The 23,236-nt window shown below is 48.8% G+C and overlaps 2 protein-coding genes and 1 long non-coding RNA gene across 8 annotated transcripts in view; 1 reads left to right on the top strand and 2 right to left on the bottom strand.

The window, feature by feature from the left end:
- Positions 1-1,442: 1,442 nt before the first annotated feature.
- Positions 1,443-14,697, bottom strand: RSL24D1 (ribosomal L24 domain containing 1). The gene is made up of 6 exons (XM_060178192.1): positions 14,567-14,697; positions 10,018-10,131; positions 7,271-7,343; positions 3,768-3,831; positions 2,409-2,494; positions 1,443-1,756 (listed from the first exon to the last, which is right to left on the bottom strand). Exons 1-6 carry the CDS (start codon positions 14,645-14,647, stop codon positions 1,683-1,685), a joined length of 492 nt encoding a protein of 163 aa, XP_060034175.1. The 5' UTR covers positions 14,648-14,697; the 3' UTR covers positions 1,443-1,682.
- LOC132534292 (uncharacterized) lies at positions 4,322-4,505 on the top strand. The gene is made up of 2 exons (XR_009546014.1): positions 4,322-4,423; positions 4,462-4,505. It is a non-coding gene; the product is annotated as an uncharacterized LOC132534292 (long non-coding RNA).
- Positions 14,698-22,452: 7,755 nt separating the features above from the next.
- RAB27A (RAB27A, member RAS oncogene family) overlaps positions 22,453-23,236 on the bottom strand; it is a 91,457-nt gene continuing 90,673 nt past the window's right edge. For all 6 annotated transcript variants that reach the window (XM_060178229.1, XM_060178231.1, XM_060178230.1 and 3 more), the window contains one exon: positions 22,453-22,688. In XM_060178229.1, the coding sequence (XP_060034212.1) occupies positions 22,493-22,688 (196 nt within the window). In that variant the 3' untranslated portion in view covers positions 22,453-22,492. The remainder of the gene's footprint in view (positions 22,689-23,236) is intronic.

Here is a 23,236-nt window from a genome sequence, read left to right as displayed (position 1 = left end):
CTCTATACAGCCCTAACAATCTTTTAACATTAGAATCTACCCTTAAAATATAAAAAGCCAAGTCACTTAATAGTCCTAGCATATTTAGAGTTATAAATATCGTTAAACTTTACAGCTCTTCACGTTTAAATGGGATAAATCCCTCCGTAACATTGAAAGCAATTGAGGCAGGGTGGTGGCGGCGTGCTCCGGGCTAAACGCACACAGGGCAGTGCAGAACGAGCAAGTATCCCATCTCAGGCCCCGGCTCCCATGTGCGGGGGTCACTTCACTAGGGGTGAACAGAAGCTTTGTTCTGTTTCCTCTTAGAGAACAGGATTCGGACTTTTCCCCTAGCAGGTGTCTTTCTAGAGGTAAGAGACGACGTGGCTGCTGCATACCGGGTGCTACCTGTGGAGTGCTAGCTCACTGATGAGACTTGTGGAGACTCAACGACTTCACCAAAACAGCCAGCAGACGGATCAGTATTCTCTGGGCCACAACACACAGGTGAGGCTTCTGTTCTCCTGCTGATTTACTTGCCAGCTTACATAGAAACGTCCAGATTAAAACTGCTTTCCTAGAGAGGCAGGCTAGAGTATGGATTGACTAGTCAACACCCATGTTCAGCGGGGAAGCAATTACAGAAGCCAGACCTTCCACCTTCTGCACCCCACAATTGTCAGCATTTCCATTCTATTATTATTTAAAAAAAAAAAAAAAAAACCCTGCTTTCCTGTCATTGGAAACATAACACACTTTACCCTAACCTGTTGCTGATCAAATGGCCTCAATTCTCCCCTCCTTTTCAAAATATTTATTTGGGGTAGATACAGAAATTGAAAGGGAAGGAGCCAAGTGGCCCCTGGTTGAGCGCACACACTACAATGCACAAGACCCAGGTTCAAGCCCCTGGTCTCCACCTCCAGGGGAAAGCTTTACAAGTGGTGAAGCAGGGCTGCAGGTGTCTCTCTCTCTACCTCCCCTTTCAATTCTGTCTCTATCCAATATAAATAAATGAATAAAATAGTTTTAAAGATTGAAAGGGGAGATAAATGAGGGAGCTATATGGGGGGGGGGTAATACCTGAGGCTAGTTAGCATGTAAACCATTAGTTCTTTGTTTCTTATCCTCCTTTCTGAAGCAATAAAAAGAACATTTTTTTTATTCTCTCTCTTTATTGGACAGAGATAGCCAGAAATCAAGAGGGCGATAGAGAATGAGAGAGACAGAGAGACACCTGCAGCCCTGCTTTACCACTTGCAAAGCTTTCCCCCTGCAAGTGGGGACGGAGGGCTCAAACCCGGGTCCTTGAGCCCTGTAATACATGTGTTCAACCAGGTGTGCCACCACCCGGCCCCCAAAAGGAACTTTTTTACTGTAAAGATTTTATTCATCACTAGCCATGAATTTTGTCATTAGTCAACACATAAATGTATACCATTATTCAAATGACACAGCCATTTCTTCCCCACAAATCACCTGTGTATTTACAAACTTTATAATTTATACATAAGTGTATCTATCAGTTAAAGGTTAGCACTTAGATACAATACAGTAATCATGGCATCTGAGGCTTTGCAGAAAACCAGAGATGCATTTTTAATCACCTTTCATTTAAGTGAATTCATGTAAAAACTAATCCAGAAGTTCTAAGTCCCCAAGGGAGATTTTCAGATGCAGGTGTAGAAATAGTGAGATTTTTAAGAAACATCTTCCATGTCCATATCTTCCTGTAATTTCTGTACCATTTTTTCTTCCAACTGCTTTCCTTTGCCTTAAGAAAAAAAAAAAAATTAAGATTAAAAAACTATCAATATTAAGTTCTTGTAGAATTTTAACAACACATTATAAAAAATTTTAATTTTTGTTCAAAAATTTGTCTGGCTTTGTATGTTAATTCTCTTTTCAGCCTCCAGGTTCCAGATACCAGCATGATGCCAACCTGGACAAACAACCCCATCCATGTGTCCTGGAGCTCCGCTTCCCCAGAGCCCTTCCCACTAGGGAAAGAGAGAGGCAGGCTGGGAGTATGGGCCCACCTGTCAACGCCCATGTTCAGCGGGGAAGCAATGACAGAAGCCAGACCTTCCACCGTCTGCATCCCACAATGAGCCTGGGTCCATACTCCCAGAGGGATAGAGAACAGGAAAGCTATCAGGGGAGGGGATGGGATACGGAGTTCTGGTGGTGGGAACTGTGTGGAGTTGCACCCCTCTTATCCTATGGTTTTTGTCAGTTTTTCCTTTTTATAAATAAAAATGTTTTTAAAAAAGAGTATTCTTTGAGTCTGAAAAAAAAAAAAAAGCTGCTCACTTACCCTTTAAAAGTTAGCTTGGTATCAATTACAGAGCCCACAAAATCACACATTTCCCACTTACTTCTCTCCAAAAGGCAGAGAACCCCTGTGTAGTGAGTGCAGTACTTACCTGCAAGAGGGGCCCGGATAAGGTGAATGTTTTGCTTCACTTCTTTGATGTCCTGAACTTTCTGTAGCTCTTTATTTTTCTTCAACCTAGATTATAGAACATAAAGGTTAAAATTTCAGTTGTTAAAACTTTTTACTTACTCAGATGAAGGAATGTGACTGAAGGAAAGAATTAACAATCACGCTATTATATAGACAAAAAAGAAATCTCTGCTCACCTAGACTTTTTCTCCTAAAAAAAGGAAAAAAACTGCAATGTCTGTTACCTACCTTTTAAATATTCAATAATTACAAGAGCACTAAAAATAAACTACACACAGCAGAAATGCTACGAGACTAGTTCCCATGCTACGAGACTAGTTCCCAGACATTTAGGCCCCTGTCTTCCTATAAAGGCTCGCCCTGTATATAGTACTGCAGAGCTCGAACCCTTTTTTAAGTTGAAAACTGTTGTCACAGGTTTCCTTTCTATGACAAACTTCCATGGTGCTCTAGTCTGTCTCCAATCAAAAATAAATGATTTTTTTTAAAGGTTACTGGCTCTAAAAGAGACAGCTGATTCTAGGCGGAAGCAGAAATAGACAATGAGACTAGAATGGCCACCAGCAGCACAGGGTTTACAGTGCACATGCACCGAGTCCCGGCAACAACCCGTAGGCAAAAAAAAAAGGAGAGAGAGAGAGAGAGAAAGAAAAGAAAGAAAGAATAAAGTAAAAAAGGAAAGAAGGGGAGTGGGTAACAGAGGAAAAAGTTGGCTAGGGCGGTCCCTGCTTGATCTTTGATACCGTCCATCACAAGCCAGGCTTAGCAGTGTTCTGGAGTCTCTTTCTCTCATCAAAATAAAACATTAAAGGGGGGGGGGGGCGACACCATCATTAATACTCTAGTGAAAGGTGCCTGACATGACCTAGCCATGAAGAAAGCATAAGACAAACCCACATTGAGAAGCAATCCATAAAGTAACTGATCTGCATCCGAGGCGCAGCCCAAGACTTTGTCGCTACTGCTCGGAGCAATGTCAACGGGCTGACTTGTAAAGTCTACATTAAAAACCTGTAGTCCGTGTTCTATGTAATATTACTTATATTACATCGCAGCAATATTGATTTTCTGACGCAGCTAACTGCCCTGTGATACTTAAGATCTTATGTCTTCATCACATAAAGATAAGGATAAAATGTGGCAAAATATTAACATTAAGAGATTCTTCATATTATTCTTACTAGTTCAGTCTAAAATTATTTGAAATGTTAAGAATGCCTCTAGATTTCTACTAGAAACTATTTCTCTAAGAATCACCCTACACAGAAAGATAAGTAATAAATGTATAAGAAATGAAGTAATTAGAAAAGATTCACACCTGTTCATTATAAATTTAGCTTGACGTTTCTGTTTGATCTCTTCAACTCTCTTCATTGCATCAACTACAAAAAAATGTCAGAGGTTAGCAAATTTACACACATTCAAGCAGGATGGTTATAACCAACAAGAGCTGTAGCGTTTCTTCAGTCGCACTTAGAAACGGATTCAAGGAAGAATCACTGCAAGGATAATCCTTCAAGAAGGAGTGTGCTCCTGTCTGGCCTCGGCGCTGGCTAGACTTCACAAATCTCATCTTTAGTTTTTCATTTTGCAAAAGCCTAGTTTACTGCTACTTGAGTTTTCTTTGACTTGAAGTCAGTCTAATACTTTTCAAACTTTATTCTACAGAGAACCCAGACTAATGGCCACCAGTCTTTTCCTTAGCTTGCCATCCCCAAAAGGACAGCCCCCTTCTTTACTACTAAGTCTGCTTTTTCTCCAGATGCCTGGGACACATCACTACTCGAGGAGTAACGGCAGCCTGAGCCGGTCAATCATTCTGCCATGTTCCAAATCCCCAGACTCCAGCTGTTTGACAAGAGTCTTAGTGTCTGTCTCCGCAGCACAGAGGCCTCGGAGTCTAAGGAGGGAGGGCTGAGGGAGGACGGCCTAATGCCCTGAGGCGAAGGGGAAGATGGCAGGGTAGAGGGTGAGGTGCAGGGTAGAGGGTGAGGTGCAGGGTAGAGGGTGAGGTGCAGGGCCACCTGTCTTAGGGAGATGTGGAACTGTACTTCTGGGACAACCCCACAAACCAACATTTCCTCAGTAAGTTAATCTTAAAAACAGATCATAATAATGTCAAGGGCTAGGAGATAACATAATGGTTCTGCAAATTATTTTTATGTTTGAGGCTCTGAGGTCCCCGGCTCAACCCCCAGCACCACCATATGCCAGAGCTCAACAGTGCTCTGGTATCTTATCTCTCTCTTTACATTAAAAACATTTTTATTATCCTTATTTACTTATAGGAGAGACAGTCAGAAACAGAGAGGAAGGGGAGACAGAGGGACAGAGACAGCAAGACGCCCGCAGCCCTGCTTCTCCGCCCACACAGCCCCCTGCATCCCTGCTTCTCCGCCCACACAGCCCCCTGCAGGTGGGGACCAGGGGCTCAAACCCGGGTCCTCTTGCGTTGCAGCACGTGCACTCGACCAGGTGCACCACCACTCGGCCCCTTGAAAGCATTTTTTAAAACAGCCTTTTTGTTTTCTTAAAGAAGAAAAGCAGCATCGGCTCTAAGGGAGCCAAGCTCTACTACTCTAGGAACTGTGTCAGCACTGTCCAGTCTAAGACATGCCACATACTTTAAACACTGGAAAAAATTAACAAGTCAAAATCAAATTTAGTGATAGACTTTAACTCTATATACCCAACATACTGTCATTCCATATGGATATAATATAAAAGCTGTTAATATTTTAGGCCTGGTTTCATACGAAGACTTCAAAGTCCAACATGAATCTCATTCAGACAGACGGTAGTCCCGTTTCAAAGTTCTGGGGCACCTAAGGTCCATGGTGCAGTCTGACTACTTCCACGAGCAGCAGCCAGATACTCGCAATGTCCTGTCTCTCTAAAGGGCGCCGTGAAACACGGCCTCAAGTGATGATCAGCTGACACTGTCGGTGACGGAGCGAAGGGGCAACAGGTGCCTCCTGCCAGGCCACACTGCCAGGGACTGTCAGCACCCCAGCTATAGTCTCCCTTTCAAAGACGCAGGACCCATACTGAGCCTCTCCCGAACGCCACACAAAATCCGTCAGTGGACTAAACACCCAGCTAGTATTGCGCACAACGCCCGACACACTGCAACACGAACAGTCACGAGCGTGACACCTACTCTCCTCACAACCTCTGCAATGAGGCACGTGGCGGGGACGGCTAGGGGAATCTAAGTACTGGGTTACAGGGAAAGTCACGATGCCGTTTTCTATAAAAAATGCAACATGACTTCTCCAGCAACTCAACAGGTCTGGGATGAGGCAGTAAAGCACCAATATTACTTTCTTCAATTTATATAGTTCAGAAAGATATAAAAGAAATGTATTTGTATTACATTTTGAAAGAAAGGAATGTCATTCATGACTTCACCTTTTCCTGGTCAACTTTTTTACTCAGCTAGAGAAACAAAGTGAGGGGAAAAATACTACAGCCCTGGCACGCACCCTGGTGTCATGACACCGCAAGTGGTGCTGGGGATTAAGCCTGACCACTGCCTGGCAACACACAGTCCCTACCTAGTGTCCTCTCCCCAGCCCCCTGAAAATAAACTTACTAAACTGCTAGCCTCAAGGAACCTGGATAAAGGCTACCACAGAACTCTTTTCTTGCAACTTTTCTGTTTAGTCTGAAATCATGTCAAACATTTTTAACTTTTTAAGCTGTGGTCGACTAACAATGCTGACATGACCTAGGAACGTGTTAGAAATGCAGACTCACTGTGGGAGACTGTGCATTTATTCTAACAAGGAGCCTCCAGGAGGCCCCAGGGCATTCACACTATGTCCACATGAGTAACTCTGAAACAGGGTCAACTCTACATCCGCGCGTGGTCTAATAATATGCTGGCGACTTTCCCCCTTCGGCAAAAAGAAGGGCAAGTTCCAGTACTGAGAAGTATTTCCACACCTTAACGTTACTCAGAAAGGAAAGAATACAATTGCAAGTAAGTTCTCTCCAACAAGATGCAACTTCGCTGAATATTCCCTAAAAGCACTGGCTTGTCAGCAAAAAGTGATCTAGGGCGGGGTAGATAGCATAACGGTTATGCAGAGAGACTCTCAAGCCTGAGGCTCTAGAATCCCAGGTTCAATCCCACACCACCATAAAGCGAAACTGAGCAGCTCTCTGGTGTTAAAAAAAAAAAAAAAAAAACCCACATGATCCACAGTGCATCATACCAGGCCTAAGGCCCTAGGTTCAAGCCCCCGCACCACAGGAAAGGTACAAGGGAGCACCAAGGATGGCTGAGTGGTGCTGCGGTGTCTCCCCTTCTGTGTGTCTGTCCCTCCCTCCTTCCCTCTGGTATACACGCCCATTCTCTGTAAAGCAAGATAATGAGAAACCTGGCCCAGAGTACTGCTCAACACTGGTACCACACATGCATGACCTTCTGCATTTATTCCACGGCCCACCCCCCGGAACTACAATACACCAAGGACAGAACTACTGCCCCCAGTACTCTTCTAAATGTCAAGACCTAAAGTGTGCGCTAGGTTTGTGCACTTCACTAAGCGCGGTCCCCGACCCCAGGCTGTTTTCCTATCTGAAGACTCCAAATAATATCAAATTTAATAACTCTATTTTTCTTATAATATACCCACAGTCAATTCTGGAAAGGATTTCAGGCAGCTTATAGACATAAATACAAAAAAAATTATAGATGATTAAAAATTCATGTTGTAATGGAGAATAAATTTACTATTTAACCAACATAAAGGTGGCAGTAACAGCCCCACACAAGCCTCTCCCCGAAGGTCCTGGTATTCTTTTGTGACTTACTAGTTTTATTCCATAGTTCTCGCTGGTACTTGACAGGTTCATTTCTTCGTTTTTCAAATTCAAATGAATTATCCTACAAAAGAGAGAAGTAGAAAGCAGTTCTTCAAGCACACACTACATTTCATAAGCGCTTCAAGGGACTGAAAGACCCCAGGTCCCCTCTCAGGGCCTCTGAGAACACAAGTATTTGCTTCAGTGCACACACCAAAAACACCTCTCTGTATGGGGCTGGTTCTCAGGGAAGGTGGGGAGAAATCACCTCCATCCCTCAAAGAGACACAAAACATTCATGGGGGCTGTAAACAAATCAAGCAGCTTCTTTAATTTCCATTTCTAGGGCCTGGGCAGTGGTGCCCCTGGCAGAGCGCACATGTCCCAATGTGGTGGGAACCAGGTTCAAGCTCCCGTCACCCACCTGCAAGGGGAGCTTCATCAACAGAAAGCAGCGCTGCAGGTGTCTGCCCCCCCCCCCCCCGCCTTTCCGTCTCTCTATCCAGTAAATATCAGTCAATAAAGAGAGAATAAAATTTCCCTTCCTGGAAAGCAATCAGACAGAAAACTTTGTATCGGGTTGAATCGTATAACACTGCCATTTTTATAGATCCAAAAAAGACGGTGAAACCATCTTATTTAGCAGTCCAGGAGGTGGCACGGCAGTCCAGCTTTGGACCTGGGAGCCCGAGAGCCTAAAGTCCACACCTAGTACTGCATATGCCACAGTGCTTCTCTGGTATTTCTGTATCTCCTCTCTAGCTCCAATTTATGAGTGAAAATAAATTTAAAAAAAAAAAAAGGTCAGGCATTAGTGCAGCAGGTTGAACACACATGGCGCAAAGCGCAGGGACCGGCATAAGGATCCCGGTTCGAGCCCCCGGCTCCCCACCTGCAGGGGAGTCGCTTCACAAGTGGCGAAGCAGGTCTGCAGGTGTCTATCTTTCTCTCCCCCTCTCTGTCTTCCCCTCCTCTCTCCATTTCTCTCTGTCCTATCCAACAACAACGACTTCAATAACCACGGTAGTAACAACAATAAAAAACAAGGGCAACAAAAAGGAAAATAAACAGATACATAAATTGAAAATTAAAGAAAGAAAAAAGGAAAGAATGGCTAGGTTCACCTATACCTAGCAAGTTTATATACGAACGTCAACTTCAGAAAAGAGAAATCACTCCCTGTAATTCCGGTCACCCGTAGCTTCCCTTTTACTAAGTCAAGCACCTAGTTCTCTTAGAAAAGTCTGCACCCCCTCAAGTGTTGCGCTTTTTAAACTTACTGAAGCACCAGCACAGCTGCAGTCCCCACACTAAAGAAGCGTGAAAGCGTGAAAGAGCAGGCTCAGGGCCGTGTGCACGCAGCACGGCTGAGTGAGCGCCTAGGTCCCTGAACCTCTGGAGCAGGAGAGGAAGGAGGCGACCCAATAGCACCAGGCCACCCACGGCGCTCCCGCGGTGCTGTCCACGGGGGCTCCCACGCCATGCTGGGGCTTGAATCCAGAGCTTTCCACTAGGTTAAGCCCTGCACTCTCCGGGCTAAATTATCTCCTAGCCCCTTGTTTCTGTATTTCAAAACCTATACACCTGTGGATCACAACATAACACAGACGTGTAAAGCTGCATAATTTCAAGTAAATGTGGTGCCACTGTGACATAAGTTTTACCTTGAAATTCCTTAGAACTTATTTTAACATTTAATGCTTTTATATATTTTACAACATATAAATGGCTTCGGAAGTCACAAGTTTCCTGGAAAACCAAGTTATTTCTTTGCTTTCAAATCTTTCCAACTAAAGCCTGTTAAACATCACCAACTCTGCACGGAGCTTAACAAGAAGCCGTCTTATTATGCCTGTGATCAACAGAGTTTATACGTGTAGCAGCCAGTGGATTAGGCAGACTATCTCCTCTAGTCCATACTGAGAATGGTTTTTGTAGCAATAATGATTTGACCTTGCATTTGAATTCATAAACAAAAACAGATGTCTAAAAAAAAAAAGCCAGGAAAAGGCTTCCTGTCAACAGCTTAGACACCGTCTCTGAGCAGCAGGAGATGTGAGAGAAGTCACAGGTGTGTGTGGGGGGGGGGGGGGGTGCGGGGGGATGGAAGGAAAGAGGGAGGGATCTTCCTCCCTCAGAGGCAGCCGTGACTGTGCAGCAGTTCCCACTTCGTCCCTGGATTACACGGGCCAGGGGCAGGCTGGTTTCACCAGGTGCTTTATCCATTCAGTGACAGGATGACGGAGGTTCAGTTCATCAAATCCCTGACCCTCTGTTCCCCGCTGCTCCCACGCACATCAACAGTGCTACTACCATGGAGCGATTGTTCTAAGACACAGTCTACAAGTTGATGAATGAGTCTATTAAAAACCTCATTTGAGCTCAGGAATCCTTTAATTAATCTCTTCTAAAATCCCCGAATAGTAACTATCAACTTCAATCCCATCAATTTAAATGTCTCCCTCCCTTTGCATGCAAGAGCTAAGTGTTTTTGTTTGGTTTTTTTTTAATTAAGAAAAATCACTTCTACAAACTGAATTCTGATATTATTAGTAGTCTGTCCAACAAATCATGATTTGGGGGATTGTGTGAAAACAAGATGGTTATACTCAATATAAATGTTTGAGAGTCCAAAGCCTTATCACTGCACCACCTCCCGGACCACAACTCAGTATAAATGTGGGTCGTGTATGAACCATGTTACAGGAAGCCTTGCAGAAGTCACACAGCACTGATGCGGAGCCAAGCGCACTCACCACTGTAAGCTCTTTACCGGCTGCTTTCCGGAATGCTTTCGTCCACCTGACTTTGCGAGGATTGCGCTTCTTTTTAAAATTTTTATGACATTTTGACTTACAGAATCTGAACACCTACAAGAAGAAACATAAGTCATTGTGAAAAGTCAATATTAAAAATTTTTATAATAGAGAATGTTACTTCAACCAGACAAAATACACCCTGTTTGAAAAGTGACAACAGTCACCCACAACTCCTATTCACTCATTAAGTCATTCAAAAATGTGTAAAACATGTTGGGTTAAACAGAAACTGAGTTGTTTTTTTTTGTTGTTGTTGTTACTATCAAACATGACAGCTACAAGGAAAAAAAAAATGGTTAAATCTACCAATGAGTCGTGGCAAATTACAGTACAATCTTGCAGTGATCTAGGATAAAGGGAATAGCTCTAAAGAGAGTCATTTATTTAAAACGCCTTTACCGAGTAAGAATTAACCCTCAAAGCTCGATGTTTCTTTATGTGCCTCAGTGGGGACATGTCAAGCCACCACTCTCCCCAAACTTGTCTGGATCTTGCCATACATCCTCTTACAAGAAAATAGAAGACAGAAAGCAGAAGGGCTGAGAGGCGGCTCACCTCGCACAGCGACCCAGGGCTGAGCACAGGACAGAGGGGAGACCCTGCGGCAATACCGCCACATGACCTTCTCTCTTTCTCTCTCCATCTCTCCACCTCTCTCTCTGTCAGGAAAGAACAGTCTGCCCGCAGTAAAATCCTACAGGCACAAAACCCCAGCAGCAAAAAAAAAGATAAATGAACAAAATTTCAAACTAGCAACCGACGCTGTGACACGCTAAAGGCTTTTCAACTTACCACTCAGACCTACTAGGAATGCGTCTCACCGTCTCAATTCTCCAAGAGATGTGAGATCCTTTAGTAGCACGCGCCTCACAAGGAAAGCGGGTGAGAAGGAAGGACACCCGCAGCCCAGCTCCTGAAGCTTCTCCCCTCCAGCTGGGCCTGGGAGCTCAAAGCTGGGTGGTCTTGCACGGTCCTCTATGCACCCCACCACCCGGCTGAGTACGCCAGCACCCGGCCCTGCTCAGAGTGGCTTACTGGGACTCAAGACTCAACTGTACAACGTGTCTGCGTGTCTGCGAACACATGGCAACACGTATCTAGAGGAAATCTGAAGAGAAAACTCGGAGGGGCATCTGAGTCTCGGCAGATGCATGTCCAGTCGCTGCATCAAGATGCGGCACACGAAACCTGTGTAGATACCACAAGCCAAATGCTTTGCTTTTTGTTTTGTTCTGTGGAGAAACTTGAAGCCACTCACTGTGCACACTAAGACAAGCCATCACCGTCCTTACTAGCTCCACGGGGTCCTCAGCCAACTCCCACTGCACCTCTCAGATCAACACCAGGTCTACACAGCTCCTACCATCCATTTTGCTCACTCCGCTAGAAATGGACCCACCGTACGACCCTCCAGTTCCTCTCCTGGGGATAGATCCTAAGGAACCCAACACATCCATCCAAAAAGATCTGTGTGCACATATGTTCTTGGCAGCACAATTTGTAATAGCCAAAACCTGGAAACAACCCAGGTGTCCAACAACAGATGAGTGGCTGAGCAAGCTGTGGTCTATATACACAATGGAATACTACTCAGCTATTAAAAATGGTGACTTCACCGTTTTCAGCCCATCTTGGATGGACCTTGAAAAAATCATGTTGAGTGAAATAAGTCAGAAACTGAAGGATGAATATGGGATGATCTCACTCTCAGGCAGAAGTTGAAAAACAAGATCAGAAGAGAAAACACAAGTAGAACCTGAAATGGAATTGGCGTATTGCACCCAAGTAAAAGACTCTGGGGTGGACGGGGTGGGGAGAATACAGGTCCAAGAAGGATTCAGAGGACCCAGTGGGTGTTGTATTGTTATGTGGGAAACTCGGGAATGTTATGCATGTACAAACGATTGTACTTACTGTCGAATGTAAAACATTAATTCCCCAATAAAGAAATAAATTAAAAAAAAAAAAAGACTGGGTAGGCGGGTGGGGAGAACACAGGTCCAGGAAGGATTCAGAGGACCTAGTGGGGGTTGTTTTGTTATGTGGAAAACTATTGTATTTACTGTCGAATGTAAAACATTAACCCCCCAATAAAGAAATTAAAAAACAAATCAATACGATTCCTAAAACACGGACACACACACACTTCTCATCGCAACACCCGGCAGGTCAACACCGCTGCACAGTAACACAGAGGCCCAATGACAGGCCCGGTCAGGAAGTCACGCAGCCCGCAGTGAACTAAACCTGAACCCGGCAATCCCCACCGTCTCTAGCTCATCAGGTTTCTGGGACCAGGGACTCAAAATGCTCAAGGCGCGTCCGCAAGCTACCGCACCAAGTCCTGCCCTCCTCCCGCACTCACTTTCAGGGAGAGCAGAGCCCAGAACAGCTCGATGCTTCCCTCTGTGGCGCACACGGAGATGAAGCTTGCACTGTGACGCGCGCACGCACGCGCACACACACACACGCACACGCGCACACGCACAGACACACGCGCAAACGCACACACACGCACGCGCACACACACGCATACGCACGCACGCACACACACGCACACACGCACACGCACAGACACACGCGCAAACGCACACACACGCACGCGCACACACACGCATACGCACGCACGCACACACGCACACACGCACACGCACACGCACAGACACACGCGCAAACGCACACACGCACGCACAGACACGCGCAAACGCACACACACGCACGCACAGACACACGCGCAAACGCACACACACACGCACGCGCACAGACACACGCGCAAACGCACACACACGCACGCGCACACACACGCATACGCACGCACGCACACGCACACACGCACAGACACACGCGCAAACGCACACACACGCACGCGCACACACACGCATACGCACGCACGCACACGCGCACACGCACGCGCACACGCGCACACGCACGCACGCACACGCACAGACACACGCGCAGACACACGCGCACACGCACACACGCGCACACACACGCATGCGCACACACACGCATACGCACACACGCACACACGCACGCGCACACACACGCATACGCACGCACGCACGCACACGCACACACGCAGAGACACACGCGCACACGCACACACACACGCACACACGCGCAGACACACGCACACGCAGACACGCACACACACGCGCACACGCACACGCGCGCGCACACACGCAGACACACGCGCACACGCACACACAGGCGCACGCGCACACGCAAAGACACACGCGCACACGCACACACAGGCGCACGCACACTTACACACACTCGCACGCGCACAGACACACGCGCACACGGGTGCACGCGCACACACGCGCGCACGCACACATGCGCACACAGACACGCACACACGCACAGACACGCGCACACGCACACACAGGCGCACGCGCACACGCAGACACACGCACACTTACACACACTCACACGCACAGACACGCGCACGCACACACGCGCACAGACACGCAGACGCGCGCGCACACGCAGACACACACGCACACACACGCAGACACACACGCAGACACGCACACGCGCACACGCAGACACGCACACACACGCGCGCACACGCACACCCTGTGCACCTGAGGGACACAGCGCGGCCGGGCTCCCGACAGTGCAGAGCCGAGGCTGAAGCGAGTCCCAGAGCCGCGGCGGCCTCCCGGCCCAGAGACTGTCGCCGCCTCCTCGCCCGCTGTCTCTCTCCGCGCCTGCATTTTCCAGTCAGCGGCCCGCAGGACCCTGAGGGCCGGGGCTACTCGGCGCCGGGCGGCCGGCGGTTGCCCAGGGTCGCAGCTGCCGTCCGCGCCCGCAGCCTCCGGCGCCTCCCGAGCCGCACCCGCACCGGCTGCGAGCCCCAAACGCGTCCCTCCCCGTCGCTCCTCCTCTCCGGGACCCGAGGGAGGCGGCTCTGACTGCGACAGCCGAGCACGTCAGCGCCGCCCGCTAAGCACGGAGTCCGGAGTGCGGGCCGGGGGGAGCCGCCGCGGCCGCGCGCACAGCGCTCCAGGCCTGCGGACCCGGGCCCGGGCTGAAACGAAAGCCCAGCGGCCCGCAAGTCCCGGTCCGGGAGGACGGCCCGCGGTTGCGAACAAGAAGTCGTGCCCGAGGCTCCAAGGCCCCGGGTTCCATCCCCAGCGCCGCCGAAAGCCAGGCCGAGCAGGGCTGTCGTCACCGCCCCCGGACCGCTCAGCAGGACAGGACAGGACAGGACACCCGGGGTCCGGGAGGTGGCGCGGCCGGCTAGGCGGGTCCCGACCCCCATCCCCGCAGCCCACGTGCCACAGGGCCGTCCGCCTCTTCCTCTCCGGAGGCTCCGTCTTTCTCAGCGCCGGTAAAGGAAGTCTTCGACGGCGCCGGGCAGCAGGTTCGAGCCCCCGGCGAAGCGCCTCCGGCCCCCAGCCCCCCGCCCCCCGCCGCGGGTTCGAGGCCCCGGCCCGGCCCCACCGCCGCCCCGCCCGCCCCGCAGCCGCGCGCCGCCAACCTTGCAGTCGTTGCGGACGAACGTCATCCCGTGGCCGGGGTACACGGGCCCCGAGCAGAAGTAGCACCTCTCCACCCGCATGGCGGACGCGAGCGGCCTCCGCGGCCCAGCGACGGGAAGTGACGTCACACGGCGCGACCGGAAAAGGGTTCCCGGCGGTCCGGTCACGTCACGACGCCCAGCCCCGCCCGCCGCGCCTGTGACGTCAGCACGGCGCGCCACAGCTGGAAAGGCCGTCCGCGCGCTTCCCGGCGCTTCCCATTGACGTCAGCGCGCGTGTCCGGGTAGGTGACGGGGGGGGGGCGGCGCGGGGGTCCCCCCTCCCCCTGCCCCTCCCCCTGCCCCTCCCCCCTGCCCCTCCCCCCTGCCCCTCCCCCATCCCCTCCCCCTCCGACATGTGCGGTTAGACGCAGGCGATACACAGATGCGTAAAGACAGACATGCAAACATATGTGATGAAATGCACTGAAATACATGCGCATAAATACACTGACATGTATGATTAACATACATATGGGCGTAAACACATTAAAGTATACGATCAAACACATTCAAATACTTATATGCGTAAAGACATTCAAATATATATATGATCAAATACATTCAAATACATATGCGTAAAGACATTCAAATATATATTATTAAAAACATTAAAATGCGTATATGCGTAAATACACTTAATATATATAATTACATACATTAAAGCATATGTGCGTAGGTAGATTTAAATATATAATTCAATACATTAAATACATATATATATGTAAAGACATTAAAATATATATGAGGAAATGCATTAAAATACGTATATGCGAAAATACATGAAAACATAATTACATTAAAATGCTGTCTTCCCGCTTTCTTGAACGGTCCTGCCCTGGGTCCTTTTCTGAGGCGCACCTGCACCTGCTACTAAGTGTCTCTCCCTCTCCCCGTCGCTCCTTTCCCTCTCCCTCTCCATCTCTCTCTCCCTCTCTCTCCATCTCTCCCTCTCTCCATCTCTCTCTCCCTCTCTCCCTCTCTCTCCATCTCTCCATCTCTCCCTCTCTCTCTCTCTCTCCATCTCTCTCTCCATTTCTCCCTCTCTCTCCATCTCTCCCTCTCTCTCTCCCTCTCTCCCTCTCTCTCCATCTCTCCATCTCTCTCTCTCTCTTCCTCCTCTGGAATTTTCCAGACTGGCTTCTTTTTCACTGATGGCGCAACTATAAGATTCTCCGGCCGGGCGGTGGCGCAGCCGGTTAAGCGCAGGTGGCGCGAAGCACAGGGACCGGCGTGAGGATCCTGGTTCGAGCCCCCGCTCGTGGCGCAAAGCACAAGGACCGGCGTGAGGATCCCGGTTCGAGCCCCCGGCTCCCCACCTGCAGGGGAGTCGCTTCCCAGGCGGTGAAGCAGGTCTGCAGGTGTCTGTCTTTCTCTCCCCCTCTGTCTTCCCCTCCTCTCTCCATGTCTCTCTGTCCTATCCAACAACGACAACAAAAGGGAAAATAAATATTTTTTTTAAAAAGGTTTAAAAAACAAACAAGCTTCCCGGTGACAGGCATGGAACCCTCTGGTCACCTTCCTCTATCGCATCCCTCGCTGGCAGTAGGATCCAAAGTTCCTTTTTTTAAAAAAAATATTTCCTTTTGTTGCCCTTGTTGTTTTATTGGTGTAGTCATTATTATTATTGATGTCGTCATTGTTGTTGGATAGACAATTTTAAGGAAAAGTCCTGAGACCCTGAAGGAACCGCGCTGGCGCTGCTCCGTCTCCGCTCCCTCATCTTCCCGCTAGAGCTGCTGGCGCTCATGGTGCCTGCCTGCCTGCCTTCTTTCCTTCTTGCCTTCCTTCCTGCCTCCCTTCCTCCCTGCCTGCTTTCCTCCCTCCCTTCCTCCCTGCCTTCCTCCTTGCCTGCCTGCCTGCCTGCCTTCCTTCCGATAGAGACAGATGGAATAGGGGAGAGGCAGAAGCCCGCGGCGCTGCTCACCCCGTGTGAAGATGGGACTTGAACCCAGATCCTGGGCGTGGTAGCACCTGCACCATCACTTGGCACGGTTGTTTGCTTAAGCAAGTAACAGTAACAGTTCTTCTTCTTCTAGCGTTTGCCCTTCTTCCGTAGCCAGTCAACAGCGTCAGGTTGAAAGCTGTCAGGAGCTGCTTGTTGCTGGCTTTGAAAGTGACTGGGATCCCTGTGGATTCAGTCGGCTAGGAAGGATCGTCAGTTTCCCCAATGCATGGGGACTCACGGGATGCACCACGAGAAGGTCGATCCAGTGCATCCCAACAGTAACAGTAATAGTTGGCTTTGCGCCGTCAGCTGCTCTAGAGAGCGATAGTCCAGGAAAGATGCATCGTCAGACCGCGGCTGTAACTTCTGTCCCGGGAGACTGAAGCTCTCCGGATGGGCCGCGGGCGGCGGGCAAGTCAGACCCAGAGCAGGACCCGCTGTCTCGGCCTCGGCGGCGGGGAGAAGGGCGTTAGGCGCACTCCATGCTCTTCCTGAGGCAAGCAGCACACTGAGATGATCTTTATTACGTTTCCCTAATACTCCATACTTACTGTGTTGGGAGAACGTCTCACTGTCCCCGATATCGTCAAAACAGGAGGCTGGAAATGGCACACAAGGTGCGTTTATCTCCCGTGAGGCAGGAAGAGAATGTCACATACGGGGGTCAGGCGCTAGCGCAGCGGGTTAATTGCAGGTGGCACAAAGCACAAGGACCAGCGTGAGAATCCCGGTTCGAGCCCCGGCTCCCCACCTGCAGGGGAGTCGCTTCCCAGGCGGTGAAGCAGGTCTGCAGGTGTCTTTCTCTCACCTCTCTGTCTTCCCCTCCTCTCTCCATTTCTCTCTGTCCTATCCAACAATGACGACATCAATAACAACAACAAAAAAAGGGCAACAAAAGAGAATGTCACATACGAGAAACAGGAGCCTAGAGATGGCACACAAGGTGCGTTCATTTCCCGCGAGGCAGGAAGAGAATGTCACACACGACAGAGACGGGAGCCGCAGCACCACCTCGTGCATGCGACATCGACACAGTGTTTCAGACTATAGGAATGCCATGTAACACATTATTTAATATTTACTGAGTAAAAGCAATAGTTAACTTCTTAGTAACTTAGGGTTAAATTCTTTTTTTCATTTTTACTAGTGATTTAATACTGATTTACAAAATTATAAGATAATGGGTCTAATTCCACACCTCCCCCGCCACCAGAGCTCTGTGTCATTCCCTCCACTAGAAACTACAGCAGTTCTCCCAAGATCATAGATATGGGATGACTATATGTATTTATATCTGCCCATTTATTTTCTTTTTTTAAGGGCAGTTTCTTTTAATTTTTTTATTATCCTTATTTATGTATTTATTGGATAGAGACAGCCAGAAATTGAGAGGAAGGGGAAAACAGAGAGAGAGAGAGAGACAGACACCAGCAACACGGCTTCACCACTTGCAAAGCTTCCCCCTGCAGGTGGGGCGGGGCTCACACCTGTGTCCTGGCACCACTGCCGACCCCACCCCCATTTTCCTGTGGCCCCGCCTTCTCTTCCTTCCTAAGTCACACCTACACCTACTGCTACTTCCAAGTGTCCTTCCTTCCTCTCTCTGGGCACTGATACAATTGGAGTTCAGAGCCCCTCTGCTCATCTTCCACTAAAATTTCTCCTAATCTGGGAGTATGAACCAAAATTATTATTTTTTTTGGGGGGGGGGACAGGATTGAGAGGGAAGGGAAAGATAGAGAGGGGGAAAGACACCTGCAGACCCGCTTCAGCAGGTGAAGCGATCCCCCTGCAGGTGGGGAGCTGGGGGCTCAAGCCCGAATTCTTTATGGGGAGCAGAAGGTGGGAGTTCTGGCTTCTGTCATTGTTTCTCCGCTGGACATGGGTGTTGGCAGGTGGATCCACACCCCCAGCCTGTGTCTGTCTGTCCCTCGTGGGGCAGGGATCTGGGGAGGGGGTCCAGGACATAGATCGTAGTAGCATCTGCAGCTTGGTGGCTGAACTGCAGTAAGATATAAAGCAGGAAAAAATGCTGAATGAACAGAAACCAGAAAGGAGGAATAGAACAACTTGGAACAGGGGTTTTCGTGTGAAAGAAGCTAGGAAGTCTATTTTAGGTATGTTATGTTCCTTGGGGCCCATGACTGTGGCAATTTCTGCTGGAGCTTGACAGCTAACATGCAGGTGGGCTAAAAATACTGTCTGGGAAGATGGTGTCAGAGTTGAGAATAGAACTAAAAAGCTGGATTAGGGCAGAGAGTAGCTCCAAAACTTGAATAAAATATATAAATACAGTTAACTGTTTACCAATTCAATCTGACCCAGGGCCCACATCCACTCCGATTCAGCACAGGAGCCTGTGTGACCTCCGCATCCCTGTCAGTTTGAGTTGGCAAGAGCCATGGTTATAGGTTTGTTGAAGAAAAATGCCCTTGGTGGCAGTCTTCCCCCCTCAGCCTAAACGAGACTGTCTACGGCTGTAATCGAAGCGGCCGTGGTCAGCAGCCTAGGAGTCTCCTGATACCTGAACTGGACTCTCCGTATACGAAAAGCTCACAACAGTTTCCATTTTTCTCCTTCTGTCCTTCTGTTATTTCAAAACCCTTTCACTAGACTGGACCCTGCTGTTTCTAAAGTCCTCCATTCAGCCAATCAATAACCATGTGGGGTTAAATAAATAGTGATCCAGGAGGTGGTGGGGTGGTAAAGCTTTGGACTCTCAAGCATGAGGTCCCGAGTTGGATCCCCGGCAGCACATGTGCCAGAGTGATGTGTGGTTCTCCCTCTCTCCTCCTGTCTTTCTCATCAATAAAAAAAGTCTTTAAAAATAGTAACCATGTGGGTCCATACTTTTCAGTGTAGTGGCAAGGCAACAGGACTTTGACAAAGACCACCTAAGTCCTTGTCCTCATGGCTCGCTCTTCTCAGTACATGAAGACATAGGCGTGCATCGTGTGACAGTGCGTGGGAGGGGGAGACAGCATAATAGTTCTGCAAAAACTTTAATGTCTGAAGCTCTGAGGTCACAGGTTCAAATCCCAGCACTGTTATCAGTCAGAGCTGGACAGTGTTCTGGGGGAAAAAATTAATTTAAATGATAATGAGTGGCATGTGCACAAACAAAACAGGGTGACGGGCCAGAATGTGACACTCTGCTTAGAACCAGGAGTGGCCAGTAAAGTGACTCTGCACAGGTGACACTTGAAGCTCAAGGCTGAGCAGATACAGTGAGGGCTGGCATTCTGGCCAGAGAGAAGTGCAAATATTCCCGATGCAGAGACTCACCGAATTGCCCCAAGGAGCCCAAGTGGCTGTAGGGGAGGGCAAGGAAGGGACTAGGAGAAATGGTCAGAGTCCACGTCTGCTATGGATTCCTTCTTCATCCAGTCAAAGACATCTCTTCATCTGCCTCTGAGCTCAGGCCCTTTCCGTCCTTACTCTGCTTACCTGCAGCTAATCAGCATAACCCTTCCCGCACTGAAAATGCCCCTCGCGTATTCCACGGTAACGTATCTGAATGACTTTCCTTAGAATATGTTGTCTTTTAACATCTGTTTGCCAGGAGGACAGAGGAGAGAAGCGGAGATCGCCCTGGAACAGGCGAGGCCCGGATGAACACTCAGGGACTGTGATCGGAGAGCCTAGGCTTCAGCCTCTGCACCACCTCCACGGAAACAGAATATGTAGCCCTGGCCAGCCCCACGTCAATCGAGCTGACAAAGTCAGTGTCCCTGGATGTGACTTTATTCCATATCCTCACCGATTCTACAATCACCTACAATCACCTCTGGTTAGAAAGTCTGTTGTGACTGGGAATGAAACGACATGCACATACCAGCTGATGGCATTTTTATTTAGAGCTTCATTGGCACAGAGTTCACAGAGGATAGACTACTTTTGCACACACTTGTAAGTCAACAACAACATTGACACCCAGAACATGGCACTTGAGTATTGAATTTAAACAAACAATTTTCAGAGAGGATACATGCTATTCATTTCATTAATCAGATATGTTTCTGTGTGCATAATACAAGTTAAAAAAACTTTTATTTATTTATGGGGGGAAAGACAACCAGAGCACTACCCTGCCTCGCACACATTTAACTGGATGTCATGTTTAAGGCTGACAGCATCTGCATATCCGGTGCTTGCAGCTAGAAACATTCCAATAGCTTCTTCTTTCCGACAGCACATAGACACTGTTCAAATAGTCCCTGGTGTGTAGTGGCAAAGCACAGTTTAGCCGATATTATCTAATGAAAGCTTCAGAAGGCACTGCTTATGAGTTTATCCCACACTTGAAATGTCTGACTCTTTTCCATATCTGAGTATATTCAGATGTGCAGGGAAGAAACACATAAGATCCTAGAGTAAACCACAGTTACAATTTTTTTAAGGAAGTGGCAGGAGGTCAGTAGGAGAAACAAAATAGAACAACAACAACGAAACAGCTAGGCAGTCAATAAAAATACCATCTAACAACTGTCATGTCTAAGCAATTATCTTTGCAGCACAGTTGTTTTGTTTCTGATGACAGTTCTGCCAATCACTGGCTACCACCCAGTGCATTTATTTTCAGTCTGTAAGTTAGAATAAGAAGTCTTTCTCCCAAGCGGCCATTAAGCTCCTTGGAAAGTTTGTTCTACTTTATTTAAACCACTTTAGTAAATAGTATTCCCCCCCCCCTTGAACTTTACAACTTCCATGAAGCATATATCAAAGCCCCTTTAATTTGGTATGAAGACAACTTGCAGTGCAGCAGAACAGACGACCTGGGCAAGACCCGTCAGACCCCCAGTCACGGGCTGATGGAGATGGAAGCACAAGCTAACAGAGACTTCATTCTCCTTAGAGTGTGCTAGAGTCCAAGTGCAGTGTTTTCAATGCAAACAAACATCTTCACCCATTAACAATTAGATATTCTATATCTTTAGAATTCCTTGCACCCCACCAGTGTAAAATCACCCATCTTGCAAATATTAGGAGTGAAGATGAGAAGAGAGCAGTTTCAACGTAACTGAAATTTCAGATAGACCAAATTAATATTACAGACGATAACAAAGCTGGCTGTTTCCTGCCTGCAAGGAGCCGCAATTAAAGCCCCGGCTATGTGCAGTTGTGGTCAGTGTGCAGGCCAAGGTCTATGTGGAGAGACCACAGTGAACTCAAAGCATAGCGTGAGTTTCCCGACCCTGTAACCAGCCCTGCAGTGCAAAGGGAGCTCCGCTGTGTCTGCAGCATTGAACATCCTGATCCCCAACCCCACACCGATCTCTCTCCCACCACCAAGAGTGACAGTGAGCCACACACTGCTCAGTCCAGGTTTCCAGGGTCTCTAGGTATGGCCACAGTGCACCTGTATGTTTATTCACTTATTCAGTCATTTACCAGAGCACTGCTCAGCTGAGGCTTGTGGTGGTGCTGGGGATTGAACTTTGGACCTTGGCGTTTCAGACAGGAGTCTTTGCATCTCAGCTATGCTAGCCCCCCAGCCCCTCTCCTGTATTTATCCTAGAGAGAATGCACATGTAAGTGCATGCTCAGAGGTACCAAACTGCAGTTTACACGCTGGTTTAACATTCAAGTGGTTTTGGTGGTATTCTAGAGAGTCTAATCATTCTAGATAAAGACGCATTCTCTTTATTTACAAGATTCTGCATCCTGAAATAAATGGCCAGCTCCTGCCTTGGACTAAGGGTTCATAAGGCACGTTTGGCTCTGGGAAATTTTCGAGCTCTCAAGCTGAATCTTGGGGGGAAATACCTTTTGAAGCTACAGCAAATGGATTTGGAAACTGGAGGCTGTGCTGATGGGCCTAACAGGGAGGGTGTGAAGCGGGCGGCACACAGTGTCTGAGTCTCTCTGCGGCCCGGACTCAGCCCTGGACGCCCCCGACGGGGCCTCCCAGAAGGCTGTGCAGTGCAGGCCGCCGGGCCTCAGCAGCCACACGCCCCCTTCCCCTTCTCTTCAAGCTGCTCAGAGGCCATGTGCCCGTTGGATCTCACCACGCCCTCTGGGATCCAGGACTTGTCCACACACCGCTCCATTCGCTTCATTATCAGGTCCAGGAGCGTCTCGACCGCTTGGCTTATGTTGGCACCGGTGGCAGCGCTGGTTTCAAAGTAAGGGACCCTGGAAGACAGAGACCGCCCTCAGTCACCTGATTTTCTCGTGAGAAGGTGGCTTTGGTTTTTGGGGTTCCTTTTGTCACTGCCAGGGCTTCACTGCTCTGCGCTGCCGTTTTCAGACAGAGAGATAAAGACAGACGGAGAGATGCCCACCAAACAGACCCAGGCCAGGCGACACCGGCATAGTATCGGGTTTGCCACCCGCCCCTGATAATTTCCCCTAGACATAATGGGGCAGACGGACAGACAAAGATTCTCCTCCACCGGGCAGGACGTAACGGGGCACAGACGGACAGACAGAGATTCTCCTCCACCGGGCAGGACGTAACGGGGCACAGACGGACAGACAGAGATTCTCCTCCACCGGGCAGGACGTAACGGGGCACAGACGGACAGACAGAGATTCTCCTCCACCGGGCAGGACGTAACGGGGCACAGACGGACAGACAGAGATTCTCCTCCACCGGGCAGGACGTAACGGGGCACAGACGGACAGACAGAGATTCTCCTCCACCGGGCAGGACGTAACGGGGCACAGACGGACAGACAGAG

The sequence above is a fragment of the Erinaceus europaeus genome, chromosome 18, assembly GCF_950295315.1.
Source record: "Erinaceus europaeus chromosome 18, mEriEur2.1, whole genome shotgun sequence".
NCBI lineage: Eukaryota > Metazoa > Chordata > Mammalia > Eulipotyphla > Erinaceidae > Erinaceus > Erinaceus europaeus.
The sequence above is the reverse complement of the archived record's forward strand: the minus strand, read 5'-3'. Positions and strand labels throughout refer to the sequence as shown.